This window comes from Juglans regia, chromosome 4 (assembly GCF_001411555.2).
Source record: "Juglans regia cultivar Chandler chromosome 4, Walnut 2.0, whole genome shotgun sequence".
Classification (NCBI taxonomy): domain Eukaryota; kingdom Viridiplantae; phylum Streptophyta; class Magnoliopsida; order Fagales; family Juglandaceae; genus Juglans; species Juglans regia.
This window is the reverse complement of record NC_049904.1, coordinates 16,543,756-16,564,763: the sequence shown is the minus strand read 5'-3', so window position 1 is coordinate 16,564,763 and position 21,008 is coordinate 16,543,756. Positions and strand designations below refer to the sequence as shown.

Genomic DNA, 21,008 nt, shown 5'->3' with positions numbered 1-21,008 from the left:
TGTGTTTGAAACATATATGGACTTTTCACAAACTCTGGGAACAGTGTCATAGACTCAATCTAATATGCAAGAGATTGTCAAATAGGTGGGTGAAGCTTGAATGCATTGCATTAGATGTTACACTGTTATCAACTTAGGTAACTGGAATAGTCATAGACTAATATGCACTATGCTTTTTATATTTCCCTATAAATGTTAGTGTTAATTTTTTATAAGCGCACACTATGCACAACAGTTGGTGATTTTACACATTACACTTCCTCTGTTTTGAAGTTACATTATTATCAAGGAGGTGAAATTTAGTTGTTGGACTATCTGTGGGTATTAGGACATGCATGGTTAATGATGAAAAATTTGGAACAAGTGAAACTTATATGGTCTGTTGTGAGTCATGAAATGGGGACCTTTTACATGTACACTGATATTTGACAACCTTTATCCAGCTATCAGTTATACGGACTAAAGATCCCATATTATAAAACTCGAGTGCCTAAGCAGAACAAAGAACCAAGTATCCAAACTCCATGCATGCAGTTAGGAAGAAGATCTTCATTACAGGATATAGAATGAACAATCATCAATAGTATGAGATGCACGATCAGGCTTTAAGTTAATACATGCTAGTTATTTTGTGTAGATTGCTCCAATATGTTTTATGTAAATACGTGCATGTTGGTGACTTGCAACGAAACGATGTGCCATTTCAATATATGAATGTACACTGATCCAGCTCCCCTTTCTGTTGTTACGTTTTGGGTATAATTTTGGATTTATGCTAGTCAATAGTGACTTCTAGTTAAACCTACATTGACTTAATTATTAGGCATGAACTTTACGGCTTAAGACATATTTTATGGACATGCACGTGGTTCAGTATAAAATTTGCATATAATTTAATGAATGTAAGCCGTAGATGTAACGCCCCAAACCTGGATGGTCTGGAGACTTACTACCTGTCTCTTAAGAACTTATTTTCCAACACAACTAAAATAAAACTCAAATCATTAATAGCAAAACTCAATATCAAGAGTTCTAAATAACCAACTTGAAAACTCCACAAAGTCATTACTGCAGCTAAAATAAACTAAGGAGTCTGTAATCTCTCGGTAGTCATAACAACCCAACCAATAATTTCATAAATCTTACTGAAACTCAAGATATTAATAAACTCAAAGACATTAAAACTAAGAACACCAGAAGTCCTTCTTCTACCATTATCTCCTCAGCATAAACACAAACAGCAATCTAATCCAGGTCCTCATTTGAACTCTCCACATCATCTGAAAAATGGGGGTGAGTTATCAACAACTCAGTAAGTAGAAATCATATGCTAGCGTGCAAACATGAGCATTTACAAAGTAGAGCATGCAGAACAAAATATTTTCCAGAGTTATCATGCAGAACAAAATATATTTTCAAAAGTAACAGAGCGATGGTTTTAAGACAAGTAGTGCTTTGGCATAACATAAACTGAGTATCATCATCAGATCAAAACAGAGCATCAAACAGAGTAGAGACCATGTTTCACCCCCGTGGTAGGGTTGTGCTAACCCCGATGGCCAAACCAGGCAGAGACAGGGGTGAAATCTTTCCTTTATTCTTCTCGGAGTCCCGAGTGTGCACACAGGAAAGACCACAATAAAACCACTTTGTTTCCAAAGTGGATGCACTCAGAGACAGAGAAGTTGGTACCAACCCAAACAGAGCAGAGCATAACAGAGCAGAGCAGAGACAGAGTCAGATACGAAAACCAGTACACCATGCCAAAGGTTTTCAAATGTTATATCAAAATAGATGCACAACTTTTCATATTCTCAACATCGCTCTTTTTCCAGATTTCTGAAACCACATGACAGAATTTAAGCTCATGTCTACACAATGCATGTCAGAACATATTTTTCCTTTTCCACATAGATTTCATGAGTATGCAAATAAACGACCGAGGTTGGTTTTGTTTTTCCCAAGTTCTCATTTCATTATAAAAATATGCAAAGTTTTCAGAAAATCAACCTCAGTCTCAATAATTCGTGTAAGGCCTAGCATAGGAACCCCGTTTACCTGACTCCTGCAGCGCATTATCTATGACTTGAATACGGTCTCTATCCGTCTCGTCACCTATTCCTAAAAATAATATAAACTAAATATTAAAGTCCAACAACACAAAATTGGTCTTCGACAACTTAAGACCCAATTTCTAGACCATAATTCAGCAAGTTTAATCCAACTCAAACAACTAAATAACAACCTGGACAGCCCACACTTCGTCCCAAAATATTCTATACCAATCTCAGTATTGTCCAATACAAGCATCAAAACCAATGTCAACTCCGATTATCACTAACTCACACTTATTTCAGCAGCTATACTCCCAAGCAATCGTCAATAATTTAACCAAGACGACTCTACACACTACTCTCTCTCTGTTCACAACTCCACAACAGGAAAAAAATATCTCAACACTTCTAGATGTTAAAAGGCCCCCACAAACCCTTCTAAACATTTCCAAAATATCAAACCAAGCATCCAAAAAATATATCATCACTTCTTAAAAATCACCAATATTCACCATGACCAACGTCAAACTCAAAACACCAATATTTAAACCCGAAACAGCCAACAAATTTCATAGCATAAACCAATCTCACACAAACAACTCCATCATCCAATCCAACCGATCTCCTTACTCCTCGGACTCAGTCCGGCACAACTAATAAATTCACAGTAAATAGGAATTAGCACAGAAATACATTTAAATATCAAAAGTTCTTTGGAAAAATACTTACAATGCTATAACATAATTTTTGAAAGGTCACGGAGGTGCTAGAAGCGGCAACGCAGCAACAAAACAGTGCCAAAAGCACTGTGGCCGTGGGTCTCAAAAATTCACTTTTGAACGGGTGTAAACGAAGACTCAAGATTGCTAGCGTAGGGCTTAGGGATGTCGGTGAAGCTAGTGGTGGTGGTGGTTGGCCGTGGGTGGCGGCGCAGAGGGCGGTCGAAGTCTAAAATACCCAAAACAGAAATATTGATGGTGTGGCTTCACCGGTGACAGATCAGAGGTGGGGTTGGGTCCATTGAGTTGCTTGGAGGTCGAGGATGATGTGGTGAAGAGATGGTGGCCGAAGGTGGCGTGACCGTAAGGAATGTCGCGGCTTCGTGTGGTGCGTGGAGGCTAATGGCGGCGCGGCTGGGGCTGGAAACCGGAGGGGGAGGTCGCCGGTGGGTAGGGGTGCTGGGAAGCCGGACGGTGTCGACCACCGCCGGCGCACGGCAGCGCTGGGGTGAGAAGGAGGATCGGACGGAGAGAGAGAGAGAGGGGGGGTTGCGGCGCGCGGGGAAAGACCAGGAGAAGAAGGGAAAAAAAAAAAAAAGAAAGAAAAGAAAAGAAGAAAAGAGAAAGGAAGAAAAAAGAAAAGAGGAAAGAGAAAATGTAAGGAAAGAAGTGAGGTCCAATCTTCACATCTTGGGTCACAAAATATGATCTAACGGAGACGATTTTAAAACAGCAAGTGAAATAAAATAATTCAAACGCAGTGATTAAAATGAAAATAAATAATTAAATCGAACAAGAAGTTAATTTAATATGAAAAGAAAATTAAATACATAATAATAATTAATATTAAGGAAACATGTCAAATTTTAATTTTCACAAATTAAAAAATCATAAAAATAAACCCACTAAAATCTGAAAATTTAAAAGAAGATAATCTAATTTTTAAATTAATAATTATCTTCTTTTAAATTAATAATAAATAATCATTCAATTAAAAAATACACTAAAAATACGGGGTGTTACGGTAGAAATTGTAATGGAAAAAAAAAATTAATATATATATATATTCCGGTATGTTAAGCCTGTCCAAAAAATGATCTATTTGTATAAACTGGAAGAACATTTCTGACAATTGTGTTGCTGTGAAAAATAATTATTTCTGGTGAATTTATTTTTATCGGTGTTGAGTGTTTCTGAAGGACTTATATATGCCACAACTCCATAAATGTCGCAAATACAAACCGCGAGAAAAGAAATTATTTTTGACGACAAAATTTGGTGACAAATGAAATAAAGCTAATTCTTGCACAGATACAATGGACAGAAATCCTATATGGGAACTACATTTAAATTTGACCCAAATAGTTGACAGGAATTACTCATTTGCTGCTGTATTTTATGGACTGAAATATTCAATTCCGGCGAGAGATGTCACCATAATAACTTTTTACTGGCGAGGAGACCACATGCTGGGCCACTTTTTTCCAGTAAAATGTACACTTATCTGAGGATTTAGTCATGCCAGAAAAGGTATTATTTCGGACAGAAATTGAGATTGCAAGATATAGTAGTATGTTAGGCCAATTATTTCTGACGATAATGCCACGACTAGAAAATGCCAGAAAAACACATTCGTGGCATTAAGTGTGGGTAATATGACAAGCATATTCGCGGGAAAAGCCGCTTTTTGTTGTAGTCGCGATATATATATAGAAAAATAACTTTGCACATTAACTGTCCCGAGACCATTGTCAAACACAAATGCAGAAATTAATTATACAATCAACGTTAAATATTACAACAATCTTGGCGGCCTGTCTAGAACTTGGATTGAATATTGGTGACGACATTCTTATCCAGCTGGAATGCCTTAACTAGAATGTCACTAGCAATATCCGGTTTCGACCCGAACACAGCATTCGCAATTGTGATAACACCAGGGTTTTGACTGCTTAGAGTGGCGATGGCGATGGCATTACCATTGCCAACATTTTTTTGGTAATGAATGAGGTTAACTGGGAATACAAACACATCACCCTTTTGTAGCACTTTTGTGATATGGCGGTTCTCTGGATTAGAGGTGACGAACCCAACTTCCAGACTACCTTCCAAGACCAACAAGATCTCAGAGGCACGAGGATGAGTGTGAGGAGGATTGATGCCCCATGGTGCATAGTCAATACGAGCAAGAGAAATGCCAAGAGTGTTGAGTCCTGGTATTTGAGCAGCTGTCAATGGGGTAACCTTTGAACCGACTGGATTTGATGTATTGCCAGCCATATCAAGTCCACTGGCGGAAAAGTCATTGGCTTGAACCGTCTTAGGATCCTTACATGTCAAACCATTGACGACCACTGCATGCAATGAAGCATAAAATAAATAATAAAGAAAAAGCTTATTCAAGAAGCTTCTACCTCCCCAAATCAAAACCGACATGCCTAGCTAGTTGAAATTTGCAAATTACAACGAAACCAGACATATATGTTAGGTTCATTTTGTACCTTTACTGTTTGTATCCGAGACACAGAAGTCTTGGAGAGGGCTATGATCCGAGGCCAATGCGGCAGTGAAAGACAAAGCCAGAAGTCCTAGCAGGAGAAAGCGAGACGCCATCGCCAAAGTACTTTATGAGTACTAAGAAGTTGCTATATTATGGAAGAGGATGTTGTATATATAGAGAGTCTAGAAGAGAGTAACTGAGATTTTAGCTGTGAAAGAATTGTGTACGCAGCTTCCTATATATAGGAAGAGAATGGAAGAATAAAGCGAAGATGTCATTAAGAAGCAGAGAAAGAGTCTCCAACACCGGCGCTGCATGCATATAAGTGATCGAGATCAAAACAGTCAATTTCCAGGAAATCTCCTTTACAATATATGCAGGCTAGCTAAGGTTTCACCAGCTATGATTTTGTGGCCGGCTAAGAAATATTCAGGACAGAGAAAGAATTATATCTTATCGACGTACACGTTTAATCTTTGACCAAATACATCCATGAAAGTCCGATCGAGTACTGGAAGGACGGTAGATTCTGCTTAGATTAAAGCCTGCATTATTTATAACATTAATTAATCTATGATCTGTTAAAGACGATGACCTTTTCATTGATCGGCCTAGCTATATACATAATTTCTAGCTAGACAAAAAGAAAAAAGCTGAAAAAAGGATGATCTAGAACGTCGATGGACTAAATAAATAGTTCAAATTCCGCTTTTGCATGCATGCAATAGCTAGCAAGAATTTGTTTTTATCTTGCTGGTAATATATGTTGCATGATTGACACCAGGGACTTAATTTGCATTGTTTTTCGGTTCTTAGGAATCTCTTGAATAACGGCGCCATATGATATAATTATAAAAATAAAATAAGAAAGTATTATAACTTTATCGAAGGGTCTGATCACTGGTATAAATTATTTAATTAAGAATTGATAACTGAACTATCTTGAACTATTATCGCGTTCTCTGTTAAAGATATTTTGTATATCCAACATCATAATAAGACAAAGTATTGGTAAAAAATTTAATTACCGTCCGGAAAAATAGGGATGGATATATCTATCTATCTATTTATATATATAAAATTAATTTGTTTTCAAAGTGGGTGCATTCAGAGACAGAGAAATTGGTACCAAATCAAACAGAGCAGAGTAGAGCATAACAGAGCCAGAGTCAAATACAAGATCAATACACCATGCCAAAGGTTTACAGATGCCATATCAAAACAAAATAGAGTATCAAAACTGTAACACTCCGTATTTTAGTATATTTTTAATTGAAATATTATTTATTATTAATTTTAAATTTGATTCTCTTGTTTTAAAATTGGTTGGATTTTTAGTGGGTTTATTTTTATGATTTTAATTTTGTGAAAATTATTCTGAAGTGCTTTCTTATAATTGATTATTGTAATACATTTAAATTGTTTTTCATATTAAATTAAATTATTGTTGGGTTTAATTATTTATTTTCATTTTAATCATTACGTTTGAATTATTTTATTTTACTTGCTGTTTTAAAATCGTTTCCGTTGGATCATTTTTGTGACCCAAGATATGAGGATTGGATCTCATTTCTTTCCCTACATTTTCTCTTTCCTCTTTTCTTTTTCTTCTTTTCCTTTCTTTCTTTTTCTTTTTCTTCCCCTGCTTCCCGCGCGCCGCAGCCCCCCTCTCCCCGTGCGATTTCTTCTCCTCCCCAGCCTGCGCTGTGAGCCACCTTCCGGTGACACCGCCCAGCCCACTGCCTCCCCCACAGGCCGGCGACCCCACCCCTCCATTTCCAGCCTCTATCTCGCCGCCGATAGCCCCCACGCACCACACCAAGCCGCGGCACTCCTTGCGCCACCGTCACGCCACCTTCGGCCACCATCTTCTCACCACATCATCCTCGACCTCCTAGCAACCCAATGGACCCAAACCCACCTCCGATCTGTCACCGGTGAAGCCCCACCATCAATATTTCCGTTTTGGGTATTTTAGCTTTCGACCGCCCTCTACGCCGCCACCCACAGCCAACCACCACCACCACTAGCTTCACCGACATCCTTAAGCCCTACCCTATCAATCTTGGGTCTTTGTTTACACCCGTTCAAAAGTGGATTTTTGAGACCCACGGCCACAGTGCTTTTGGCACTGTTTTGTTGCGCGTTGCCACTTCTAGCACCTCCGTGATCTTTCAAAAATTATATTATAGCATTGTAAGTATTTTTCTCAAAGAATTTTTGAGATTTAAATGTATTTTTGCGCTAATTCATATTTACTGTGAATTTGTTGGTTGTGCCGGACTGAGTCTGAGGAGTAAGGGGGTCGGTTGGATTTGATGATGGAGTTGTTTGTGTGAGATTGATTTATGCTATGAAATTTGTTGGCTGTTTCGGGTTGAAATATTGGTGTTTTGAGTTTGACGTTGGTCATGCTGGATATTGGTGATTTTTAGGAAGTGATGATATATTTTGGGATTATGAGGGTTTTAAGTGTTGAGATATTAAAATATGTTATTTTAAAAGCTTAGGCTTAAATATCAAAATCCGTGATTGATTGAAAAATTACGAAAATTATGTTATTATTTTTATAGGTGATGATTTATATTCGACTCGATATTTTTGAGAAAAATTCTGAAAAGCTAAGTTGTCCAGGTAAGTGGGGTTCTTATGCTAGGTTTTATACAAGTTAATAAGACTGAGGTTGATTTTATGAAAACTTGCATATTTTGTGATATGATGGGAACTTATGAAAACAAAGATCAACCTCGGTCACTTATCTGCATTATTCATGAAATCTGTGTGAAAAATGATAAATATGTTCTGACATGCATTGTGTAGACATGAGCTAAATTCTATCATGTGGTTTCTAAAATTTGAAAAAGGGAGCGATATTGAGAATATGGAAATTTGTGCATTTATTTAGAAAGATGTTCTGGCTTTTGTTATCAGTGTGTGTAAACTGTCTCATTCTGTTTTGGTACTCTGTATTATTTTGATATAACATCTGAAAACCTTTGGCATGGTGTACTGGTATTTGTATCTGACTTTGTCGCTGCACTGCTCTGTTATGCTCTGCTCTGTTTGGGTTGGTACCAACTTCTCTGTCTCTGAGTGCACCCACTTTGGAAACAAAGTGGTTTTATTGTAGTCTTTCCTGTGTGTACACTCGGGGCTCCGAGAAGAATAAAGGAAAGATTTCACCTCTGTCTCTGCCTGGTTTGGCCACCGGGGTTAGCACAACCCTACCACGGGAGTGAAACATGGTCTCTACTCTGTGTGATGCTCTGTTTTGATCTGATGATGATACTCAGTTTATGTTATGCTAAAGTATTATGGGTTTTACGAGTCTTAAAACCATCGCTCTGTTACTTTTGAAAATATGTTCTGTTTTGCATGATAACTCTGGAAAATATTTTGTTATGCATGCTATACTTTGTAAATGCTCATGTTTACACGCTAGCATATGTCTTCTGCTTACTGAGTTGTTGATAACTCACCCCCTATCTTCATAATATTTTTCAGATGATGTGGAGAGTCCAACTGAGGACCTGGATTAGATTGGTGTGCATGATTAAGCTGGGAGATGATGTTAGAAGAATGAATTCTGATGTCCTTAGTTTTAATGTCTTTTAGATTTAATTATATCTTGGGCTTGGGTTTAGTAAGACTTATGAAAGTATTAGTTTGGTTGTTATGACTACCGGGAGATTTTGGACTCCTTAGTTTATTTTGCTGCAGTAATGACTTTGTAGAGTTTTCAATGTGGTTATTTAGAGTACAAGAGATTGAGTTTTTCTAATAAAGTTTTGGAGTTTTATTTTAGTTGTGTTGGGAAACATGTTCTTAAGTGACAGGTAGTAATTCTCCAGGCCAACCGGGTTTGGGGTGTTACAAAAACATATTCAGATCATTCTCACATATTGAAAAAAAAAAAAAAAAGTTAGCATCTTTCAAATCAATACACAAATTTTCAATATCACTCTTTTTTACGTTTCAGAGACATCATGACAAAATACAGCTCATGTCTACAGAATGCATGTAAGAAAATATTTTCCCTCTTTCATATAGATTTCATGAGTAATGCAAATACACGACCGATGTTGTTTTTCTCAAGTTCTCATTTCATAACAAAGCATGCAAAATTCTCACAAAGTCAACATCTGTCTAAACAATTCATGCAAAGTCTAGCATATAAACCCCGCTTACCTGGACTTTTTAGTTTTTTAGAATCTCTCTACAACATTACTGAACGAAAACCAATCGTCACCTATAAAAATTAATCACATGCTTTCCATAAATATTCGAAATTAACACCTTTCAATACTTAAACCTGAAACGCTAAATAACCTATTTTCCTAAAAATCTAAATTTCTCGAAATCCTAAAATATCATAAATTCTCAAATACCTCGATATTCACTTACTGTAATAATATAGCAAAATCGATTAAAGTAATAAGAAAATATTGCGTACTTACTATTTATTTTTAAAATTAAACTTTAAAATTAATTTAATACTAAAAAATACAATTTAAATCTCATTTATTTTCTTTATGAAAACATGCATTTAAAACAAAGTCCATACAACAGTTTAATATATAAAGGAAACCACGTAAAATCGGTGATATTTCTGGAAATTTGTCAAAGCATGGACTCTAAAAAAAACTGCAAATAGATAAATAAATAAAAAACAAACTTATGAAACTACCTCCAGCCAACCCGTGTGCAAAATGTAGAATTGTTTCATACCGACGAGAAGGAGGCACGCGACGGAGGTAAGGTGTTAGTATTGAACACTCACCAAACGGATCATGATCGTAACAATATTATCTAGGCTTGTGTAACCACATATCTCATACTTATCCTATGTAATCTCTTGTAACAAACCTTTTTTATATAAATAATATACGGCAGCCACTTTACGAATTGTAGAAGTGATTTCAACCATATTTTATTTCGTTATGGTATCAGAGATTCTCTCTGACTCGTGTCTTCTTCGATCCTATGGCCACTTACTCAAACACTTCAGCCATGTCAACCACCATCCCCATCACACCCTCTCCTCCACCAACTGTCAGTCTCCATCATGTTGTCACCATTCGCCTTACCAAAGATAACTATCTCATTTGGAAATCTCAGATGGTTCCCTATTTTCGTGGTCAAAAATTTTTTGGCTATGTTGATGGAAGCATTCCCTACCCTGCACAGTTCTTGCCTTCTACTACTTCCAAACCCGCACTCAACTCAGCCTACACTCAATGGGTGGATCAAGACCAAGTGTGATACCCTATATGATATGGATAATGGTAGGTTGTGTATGAGATTCCACATTGCTTGGGACGGAGAAGTTCTTGCTCGTTATAATGTTCTAATGGGACTCTAATTGTATCATTGACTAGTCATTTTGGAGTATAGACCATGTGGTTTGGACTTTCCGTTTGGGCGTTACAAATGGTATCAGAGTTTATCCCAACCAGAAATGTGGGACTTGAGTCGTGCCACCTACAATGGACAGGCCCGACGAAGACGTCGGAAATTTAAGGGGGGTAGATTGTGATACCCCATATGATATGGATAATGGTAGGTGGGGTATGAGATTCCACATTGCTTGGGACAGAGAAGTTCTTGCTCTTTATAATGTTCCAATGGGGTTCTAATTGTATCATTGACTAGTCATTTTGGAGTATAGACCATGTGGTTTAGACTTTCCATTAGGGCTTTACACCAAGTCATTCTCAACTCCTTACTTTCCTCTCTATCCGAGGACATTATGGCAACGATGGTTGGCCTCACCACCTCTCATGCGGTTTGGACTTCCCTTAAGAAATCTTTCTCTACCAACTCCCATGCTCGGGTGATGACCACTCGACTTCAACTGGCTGCTCTTAAGAAAGGCAGCAGTTCAATTTCTGAATACTATCACAAGGTTAAGTCTTACTCGAACTCTTTTACTGCTGCTGGACAACCTTTGAATGATCTTGAGTACACCTACTACCTCTTGGGAGGTCTTGACTCCTCTTATGTGTCTCTTGTTACTTCCATCCTCACCCGTGTGGATCCCATGCCTATAGATGAGATTTACATCCATCTTCTTACTCATGAGTTGCGCCTTCAACAACAACAATCGACTATAGATATGGCAGTTGGCTCCGCCAATGTTGCCACTCGTGGGGACTCCTCTCATGGTCTTCCCTCTCGCGGTGGCTTTAACTCTCGTCCACCACAGCATCAGTAACACCATGGATGTGGACGTGGTCGCGGGCGTGGCCTCCAGTCTCAATCACGCCCAACCTGCCAAATTTGTGGTTGCTCTAGCCACCTTGCTCTGGCTTGCTATTATCGTCTTGACAACAACAACCAAGGGACTCCACCTCAAATGCAAGCTTTTGCTGCCTCTACCTCAACTCCCTCGGATCAGGCATCGTATACAGACACCGGCTGCACCAACCATGTCACTCATGACTTGCAAAATTTAACTATCCACTCCAAACCATATTTGGGTTCTGATCAAATCCAAGTGGGTGACGGTACAGGTTTATCTATTTCTCATGTTGGCTCCTCTGTTCTTCCAACTTTCTCTAAAAATTTTGGCCTTAGCAATGTGCATCATGTGCCCAACCTCAAAAAGAATTTGGTTACGGTTTCTCAGTTCACTTGTGATAACAATGTTTTCATTGAATTTCACTCTAATTATTTTTGTGTGAAGGACGAGCTCTGTAACGCCCGTCCTTGTGGTGGGACTTTTTCTAAAATATTTTTATAAAAAAGGACGACGGGAATTACCGTCCTGTTTAAAACTTTTCACTTGCATGGTACATCATTACATCACATGGAGTACACTCCTCGTATACTCCCTTCACACACACTACGACACATCACCATTATGGCGTCCTTGCCATATGGTGAATCACCCATCATATGGAGTACATTTCACATGTACTCCATCCATACACACCATATCACCACTATGGCATACCTGCCATATGGTGCATCCCCCGATCATATGGAGTACACTCTTCGTATACTCCCTTCATACACACCATATCACCACTATGGCATACACGCCATATGGTGCATCGCACCATCTCATGGAGTACATTCCACATGTACTCTCCATATGCATACCACATCACCAATATGGCATACACGCCATATGGTGCATCGTCCACCACATAGAGTACATTCTACATGTACTCCTCTTACGCGCACTACGCCACTGAGTACGCTCCACTTGTACTCATGCCGTTCCACCATACCCCAGGAGGGTATATTTTACATATACTCTCCTTGCCTCACATTACCCCACACATAAAGTACACACAACATGTACTATTCCCATCCCATGTGCCACATCACCATTATGGCATATCTGCCACATGGTGCATTACTCCACCACATAGAGTACACTCCACGTATACTCCCTTCATACACACTACGGTATGTCACCATCATAGCGTACCCGCCATATGGTGCATCTCACCATCACATGGAGTACATTCCATTTGTACTCCCTACATATACAACACGCCACATGCACACAGAGTACACTCAGTGTGCACCGTATCCATTCCACATACACCATGCCACCATTACAGCACATATTCCCCAATCACACTACATGGCACAATCCGCAACACTTCCCATCTATACCCAACACATCACAGTACAATACACAGCACAATGCACCTCCATACAACACAGATAAGCCCAACACTTCACTATACAGAATGCCCAACACTTCATCACAATGCCACAACTCCACAAATACTAACAGCACAGTCCACAACCTAGTCAACTAATCAATATCTAACATAATTATGAGGGATAGAGGGTTATACCATCGATGGGATAACCCGTGCGTTGCTTGCAGATCGTCATAGCCGATGATGTCGGAAGAGTCGTACGTGGCGGCTAACTCACGTACGGTGACTGTTTAGGTGTTTGGATAGCTAGGTGTGGTCTTGGAAAGGCTCGTGATAGCCTTGTGTGATGGTAAAGAGCATAACATGGTGGATCTAGCCATGTACAGTGGCGGTCAATCACACGCAGTGACTGTCCATCACGTGCAGTGATTACCCATCACATAAAGTGATGGTTTAGACCTAGGGCTTGGCTAAAGGAGGTGTGGTGAATCTCGTGGTGGCGTCGAGGTGGCACCACGGTGGCTCACGGTGGCAGATCTGGCCATTCCATGGAGGAGAAGCCGTGGGAGAGTGCGAGAGAGTGTGCTCTCGTGGGTGGCAGATCTGGGCCAATGGAGGTTGGGTTGGCTTGGTGGCGGCCTAAGGAGGCTGGACATGGCAGTCATCAGCCATGGGTGGCGGTGCACGGTGGTGCACGGCGTGCAACCCGTGCGTGCGTGAGTGAGAAGCCGTGAGGTGGAGGAGGGGGTTTCTGGCCATGGGTCACATGGAGGAGCTCGGGGAAAGGGAGAGGAGGTCCATGGCGTCGCATGGTGGTCGTGGGTGGCGGCATACGGTGGATATATTGGGCCATTTGAGATTCTTGGCCGGATTGGACCAGTGGCTTATAGAGTAGCACTTCCACCAGCACTTGCGGGAGTGCATAATGTATTTCATATTTCCATGTTGAGGAAATATATTCCCGACCCGACGCACGTTATTGACTATGAACCACTTCAGATTCAGGAGGATATGACTTATGCGGAAGAACCGGTTCGGATTTTGGAAAGGAAAGAGCAAGTGCTACGGACTCGAACTATACCTTTTGTTAAAGTGTTGTGGAAAAATCATGCTATTAGTGAAACTTCTTGGGAGTTGGAGGAAGAAATGCGAGATAAGTACCCACGACTTTTTGATGGGAGTTTTGACAATACATATTAAATTCTGAGGACGGAATTTCTTTAAGGGGGGGAGGATGTAAAACCCGGCTCTTTGCTTCACTCACGTACGTACTTAACGCCTCTAAGTTTCCGTCACACTTATAACACCATCTTTCTTTTTTTTCTTCATGCACGTTTCCTGCACTTTGTTTTAAGAAGTCTGTTTTCCATTTATAGCCAATATATAGAGTAAGTCTTTCTCAACCCTAATTGCTCTCCCTTTGTTCTTTTCACGCCGCAGCCTCCCAAGCAGTTCGGCTATCACCTCCACAGTCACACGGATAAACACTTCTCAAGCCGTGCACCACCACCCTCTCCGTGTAAACCTTACCTCAGTTGCACCACCGAAAGGCAGAGCACCAGCCCAGCCAACGAATCGCCCCCTTCCCCGGACCTAGCCCACGCGGAAGCTCAGCCTGTAGCCGCCTCCCAACGCCGCCATAGCCTCCATTGCTAGCCCCGAAAATCCTCTGTTTTAGTTGTCTAAAACAGAGCAACGTCCAAGCCGCTGCTGTCGCACTCCTTCGTGAGCTCCTCCGCGCCGTGCCCCACAGATACTGCCGGCGAGGACTCCCCATCACACTGGTCCACCGCACCCTGCCTCAGTTTTCCCTCGGTAAGCTTGTGCACTTCCGGTTGAGGTCCTTCCCTTTCGGTCTCTCCCCCGTTCTCTCACTGTCCCACTCCCTCTCTCGGTTTCAGGTCTCTCTCTCTCTCTCCCCGTGCAACGCTGTCGAGGACATCATCACCGACTCAGCCCAGCCTTCGTTGCACTCCCATGGTGTCACTGCCTTGTTTGGTCGTGGGTGAGTTCTGTCGCAACTCCCGCTTGAGCCTTGCAGGTTGTGTTCGGTAGTTGTGATTAGTGCTTAAAATAGAAACATTTAGTATATATATATCGGAGGATACAGTAGGTAGAATGGTGTGTTTCGGGTTTGACCTTTCTACCCCTATTATTAAAGGCATACTTTAATTTCTGGAGGGGCTTTCAATGAACTACAAGATTTATACCTATAGATACCAAGTAGGATTATAGGCATGCTGAAATTGACGACAATAGTTGGTGACGTTTATGAGATCTTCGAAATAGTTTGAAGCGCTATGCCTACTGCCATGCACTCCTAGGTGGTCCTCAATCAAGGAGCCATGGCAGAGGAGGATTCACCCATCAACGAGGTGGAGAGAAGGCTCAAGGAAATGGACGAGAATTTGGGAAAGATGGTTGCAGAAATGGAGGATTTACAAAAGGAGAACAAGGCCCTGAGACGGAGAAGCAAAAAATTCAGAAGAGAAATGGACTAAGACTAGCTAAGGAACACCAACGAGGAGTCGCAAGGGGAGGTTGAGGTTGCCCCAAGTCACAAGGAAGAGAGGAAAAGAATGAACAAAGATTTGTGCAACCTCATGGAAAACTATGAGGAGATGGCAAAATGCATAGGGACATCATCATCCATAGACAATCTACTCAAAAGCACTAACAAGCCATATAGCGCAGAAGTCATGGCAGTTCCGCTCCCTTCCAAGTTCAAGGTGCCGCACATCAAGCCATACGATGAGTCAAAAGATCCCATCGAGCACCTAGAAACCTTTAAAGCCCATCACCAGCTTTGAGGAGCTAGGTACGCATATACTGACCCAATTCATGGCTAGCCGGTGATGGAGGTAGCGTACGGTATTCCTGCTCACATTAAGCAACGAGGAGATCAAAGCCTAAAGGCGCACCTAGCACGCTTCAACAATGAATGCCTGACGGAATCGATTAAGACAAGAAGATAATGTTTGCAACACTATTAGGACAAGTATTGCCTAGGAGCCCATTCATGGCCGAGCTGGCCAGAAAGACACCGACGACGCTGAGAATTCATGGACAAGGCAGTCAACTTCATCAATGTGGAGGACATGCTAAGGACTAAAGTCCTGACTTGTGATGCACCTATCACGACGATGCAGGGTTCAATTGGGTCTAGCGACCGCTACCAACGCCACATTGAGCCGTCACAATGGAATGGAAGAAGGGAACAAATGGCCCATGATATTGACCCTAAATCTGGCAGCAGACCAGTGGGCCTGCTTAAAGGCAACCAAGGAGCTGCGGGAGTGAAAGCCCGGACGAGAGGAAACCACAAATCAAGGCTCCCTTCCTTCGAGGAAACCATGTTGGGTCGAGCCCCCACATGGGGAGATCACGACCATTGCCAGGGGTCACTAAAGGAGGAGTGACGAAGTTTGCCAGAAAGGCCCATGCTTGGAAGGCGCGATATAAAAAGGTGTTCGCGATCAATCGGCCAATGAAGCAACCAAAGACCGAGGGGGAATCCCCCATATCCTCTATCGAGGAGGATCACCTTGGGTGTCCTACCCCCACAACAATGCTTTAGTGGTCTCCCTTCTAATTGCAAACTTCACTACTCGTTGAATCTTGGTCAATAACGGAAGCTCGACAAATATACTATTTTGATATGCCCACAAGCTATGCCCAGCCCCATCGTCGCTCAAGGGATTCTAGGGAGAACTGTGCAGCCAGATGGGACCATCACGCTACCGGTCACTGCCAGCTCAACTCCTTACATGGTCACTATCATGGCGGATTTCTTGGTGGTTAAGGCCCACACCTCTTACAATGTCATCATAGGCCATCCAACGCTGAACAAGATGAGGGCAGTCACCTTCACATAGCACCTGAAAATGAAATTCCACGCACACGTTGGAGTGGACAAGTTGCAATGAGAATATACCCTAATACAAGAGTGCTACGTGCAAGAACTCAAGAATGAAGGCCTAGATGTTTGTGGAATAGGAGAGGCGAAGCAAAGGGAGTCAAGCCACTCGGGGAAAGTACGAGCTAGTGATAGCCCGTGACATCATGCCGACCAAGCCTTTCCCCTACACCCGAAGCTCACTAGGATGTCGAAATGCGAACAAATGCAGCTTGTGAAAAACGGAGCCCACTGAGCCCCTCAAGCTAGTAGTGATCTATCAAGATAAACCCTAGGCAACGGTACTAGGCTGGTGGGGAACAGCTAACGTCACTTCTAGTCGACCATAGAGGCATACTAGCATGTAGCCATGAGGATATGCCAAGTATCAATCTGGAGATTGTGGGGCATCGCCTTAACGTGGACCCAAAGGTCAAGAAGATAAGGTAGAAGTGCCGGGGCTTCAGCATGGATTGTCGGCCACCACATGCTCAACTTCATAGACGCCTACTCATGGTACAATCAGCTTCGAATGAGACCATAGGATCATGAGAATACTTCCTAAATAACTAATTGAGGCCTGTATTGTTATCAAGCGTTGTCATTCGGGCTAAAGAACACAGGAGGAACATACAAAAGGCTAGTGAACCGGATTTGCAAGGAGCAAATTGAACAAAATGAAAGGTTTATGTGGATGACCTCTTGGTTAAATGCAGGGAGCCTCGTAACCACATAGTAGACCTAAGGGAGGCCTTTGAAGTGTTGTGCCGACATAAGATGAAGTTTAACTCGGCCAAGTGTGTCTTTGACTTCGCATCCAAAAAGTTCCTCGTTTTCATGGTTTCAAACAAGGGATTAAGGCTAACCCAAAGAAGATTAGGGCTATCATGGAAATGAAACCCCTAGAGACCCTAAATGAGGTCCATAAATTAACCAAGAGAGTTGTGGCACTAAACTGATTCTTGTCACAGTCAACAAACAAGTGTGTGTCGTTTTTCAAAGTAGTACGAAAGGTGCACGACTAGAATAACAAGTCCGACAACGCATTGAGCAACTAAAAGAATACCTGACCAACCCCCCTCCTAAGCCAAACTAAATCAGGGGAGACCTTGTATCTCTACCTTTTGGTCACGCCGAATGCTACCTCCGCAACCCTTGTCTGGGAAGAAGGTGGTAAACAGAAGTCGATGTATTACATAAGCCATGCCTAAGGGGGGCAAAGCCACACTACACGCGTATGTGGTAGCTCGCCGACCGAGACCCTACTTCCAATCTCACCCAATAAAAGTCTTGACCGAGGCTCCCCTAAGGAAGGTCTTGCACATGCCCACACTTACGGTCACCTAATAAACTGGTCAATCAAACTCACCAAGTTCAACATTGACTATGTCCCCAAAATCATAACAAAGGAACAAGTCATGGCAGACTTCATTGCAGAATTCATCAACTTTCCTGAAAAGTCGCAAGAGACCCCAAAAGGCCCACCTTGGCAGGTGCACGTAGATGGCTCTGCTTGCCATAATGGCGGGATAGTAGGCATCTACATTCACTTGTAAGAAAGAAGAGATCTAATCCATAATGAAGCAAATGGTTAAGGTCACTAACAATGAAACTGAGTACGAAGCGCAACTAACTGGGCCAGTTGTGGCAGACCGAATGGGGAAAAACAAGTAGAGGTGCGCTCAAACTCCCAAGTAGTAGTGAAAGAGGTGGTCGAGTTGTACCAAGTAAAAGGGGAAAAGTTGAAGGCATACTTGTGACAAGCATGGGAACGACTTGATCAGTTCCAATACTTTAATATCCAACAGATTTCCTGATATAGAAATCGGTGGGCAGACATGCTAGCATGGATCGTCTCAGGGGTGGATAGCTCAACCTCACCTTGGCAAATTATTAACCAAACAAGGGAGACCCCTTGATTGAGGAAAAAGCAAAGATGAAGGTAGTTGTCGAGTCTGAGATCTTGGAATGGGCCCACAACATAGCGAGGTACTTAGACAAGAGAACTGCTAGACGAGAAGGTCAAGGCCAGGGAGGTGAACAAGAAGGCGTCTCGGTTCACATTGCTCGAAAGAGTATGGTATAGTAGGGGCTTTTCTGCACCACTCCTAGGTGTGTTTCCTCAGAAGGAAACTCAATACATCATGAGAGAGATAAATGAAAGGATATGTGGGAGCCATACGGGCTACAGAGTGTTGCCACATAAGGCCCTGAGGGCAGGGTACCATTTGCCACAAGCATTAAAAGACGCCAACAAGTTCACCCGGAGGTGCATGCAATGCTAGGAATAAGGCAACATACCTCGCTACCCACCCAAGGAGCAGTAACAACACAATGGCCCTTTTCTCTGTGGGGGGTCTATATAGTAGGCTTGTTATCGGTGGTCAAGGGTGGAGTCAAGTTCACCATAGTAGCCATCAATTATTTCACAAAGTTGGTGGAAGCGGAAGCTTGGCGGCAACCACGACGGAGAGTACAATTAGGTTCCTATGGAAATCAATTGTATGTTGTTTCAGCATACCTCTGGTCATAATCTCTAATAATGACCGACAATTCGACTACAATCATTAAAGAAATTGGTGCACTGAGCTCAGCATCTAAGTAAGATACCCTTCGCCTCGGCACCCCCAATCCAATGGGGAGGTAGAGGTTGCTAATAAGACAGTATTTCACATGGTGAAAAAGAGGTTGGCCAGCCAGAAAGGAGTGTGGCCAGAAGAATAACCTAGGGCTCTATGGGCATATAGAACCATCGCAATGGCCCTAACCAGAGGTTGTGAGGTTGTGATAGCAATGGAAGTCAGCATCCCCAGCTATTGTGCACAACACTATGACTAGGGCACTAACAGTAAAAGCCTAGAAGGAAGCATCGACTGGGCGGTCGCTTGTGAAAGAGTAGGTTCTTATCATCTAGAAGACATGCTCAAAAAGAAACTCCCCAAATCATTGAATATCGAGCATCTGAAAAAAGTACTTAATGTAAAAGTTTCACAAGGCAAGTAATGAGAAATCTGTCTTTGGCCATGAAACTCACAAACTCTACTTATTGCTTTCAGCACAACTAACCCATGCCACCAGTGAGAGAATGCTCCCAGTGAAGCTGGTCGAGTGCTCATTGCTGACACTAGCCCATTGCGGTCTTCTGGGCCATGGCACCAGTGGGAGAAATCTTTAGAAGAAGTAGGCCGAGTGCTCGTTGTTGGAACTCGCTATTATATTCTTATGGGCCATGCCCCTGATGGAAGAAAGCTCCCAGGGAAAGCCGGTCGAGTGCTCATTGCTGACACTCGCCGGTTGCGATCTTTTAAGCGATGCCCCCAGTCAAGAACACACAAAGGTAAAAAGTGCATATGATTCAGCAAACATTGTATACTGTTTACAAAGAAAAAAAAAAAAGAAAACACACAAAAGCAACAACAGAAAGACCAGGGAACCGAACAGGCCATCAAAGAGGTCAGAGTGTCGAGAAGGGGTCAAGGTAGCTAGTTTAGAAAAAGCATTCGTGATTGGGTCCACCTTAAGAGATTCGACATAGGTAACCATTGACTCATCAGGGCGAAGAGACGGCTGATCTAGGGTCCACATATTAGTCTAGGGCCTAGACCTCAAAAACCTCCTTAGCGTGTGAAACCCTGATTAGAATCCGGACCCAAACGCCTTGTCCCGCACCACTAGTGCAACGACGATTTGAGGAGAAGCCTGATAAAATTTTCTCTAGTGGAATCAAGTTCGACTTACAACATGGTGGCCCACCCTTGGGACTCAACCAGGAGTATGTTAAACCTATCAGTCACTTGGTTGAGTAGGACAAACTTCCTGTCATGCTCCCTCGTAAGGTGTCAAGGTCACACTGGAGACGAGACCAAGTCCGCTCGAACTTGACAAGCTGCCTAGCTTACTCGAGACACTTGCCCCTCTCCTCCGCGAGCTCACTACCTAGTCGATCTGTGCAGTCTCATTCTAAGTCATCAACTTCTTCTGACAGTGCCAAGGAGATCTTCATACCTTTATTGTGCTATCGGGATATGGCTAGGTCCTCTGAAACCTCTGTGAAGGAAGTTCTAGCAAGGGCCAAACCATGGTGAAAGGCATAAACTTCCACCTTCAGAGCCTCGGCCTCGTCTTACACAGCCTGGAAGCGAGTACTCAGCTAGTAGTGATTGACTTCCCATTTCCTCCTCTCCTCAAGGACGGCTCGATGAATCTCCGACTAGCTCA

General features: G+C 42.1%; 1 protein-coding gene across 1 annotated transcript; it reads right to left on the bottom strand.

Annotated features, from left to right (window-relative positions):
* Positions 1 to 4,591: 4,591 nt before the first annotated feature.
* On the bottom strand, positions 4,592 to 5,386 carry LOC109021909 (putative germin-like protein 2-1). Its single transcript, XM_019004642.2, has 2 exons — positions 5,275 to 5,386; positions 4,592 to 5,127 (listed from the first exon to the last, which is right to left on the bottom strand). Exons 1-2 carry the CDS (start codon positions 5,384 to 5,386, stop codon positions 4,592 to 4,594), a joined length of 648 nt encoding a protein of 215 aa, XP_018860187.2.
* Between the last annotated feature and the right edge of the window lie 15,622 nt (positions 5,387 to 21,008).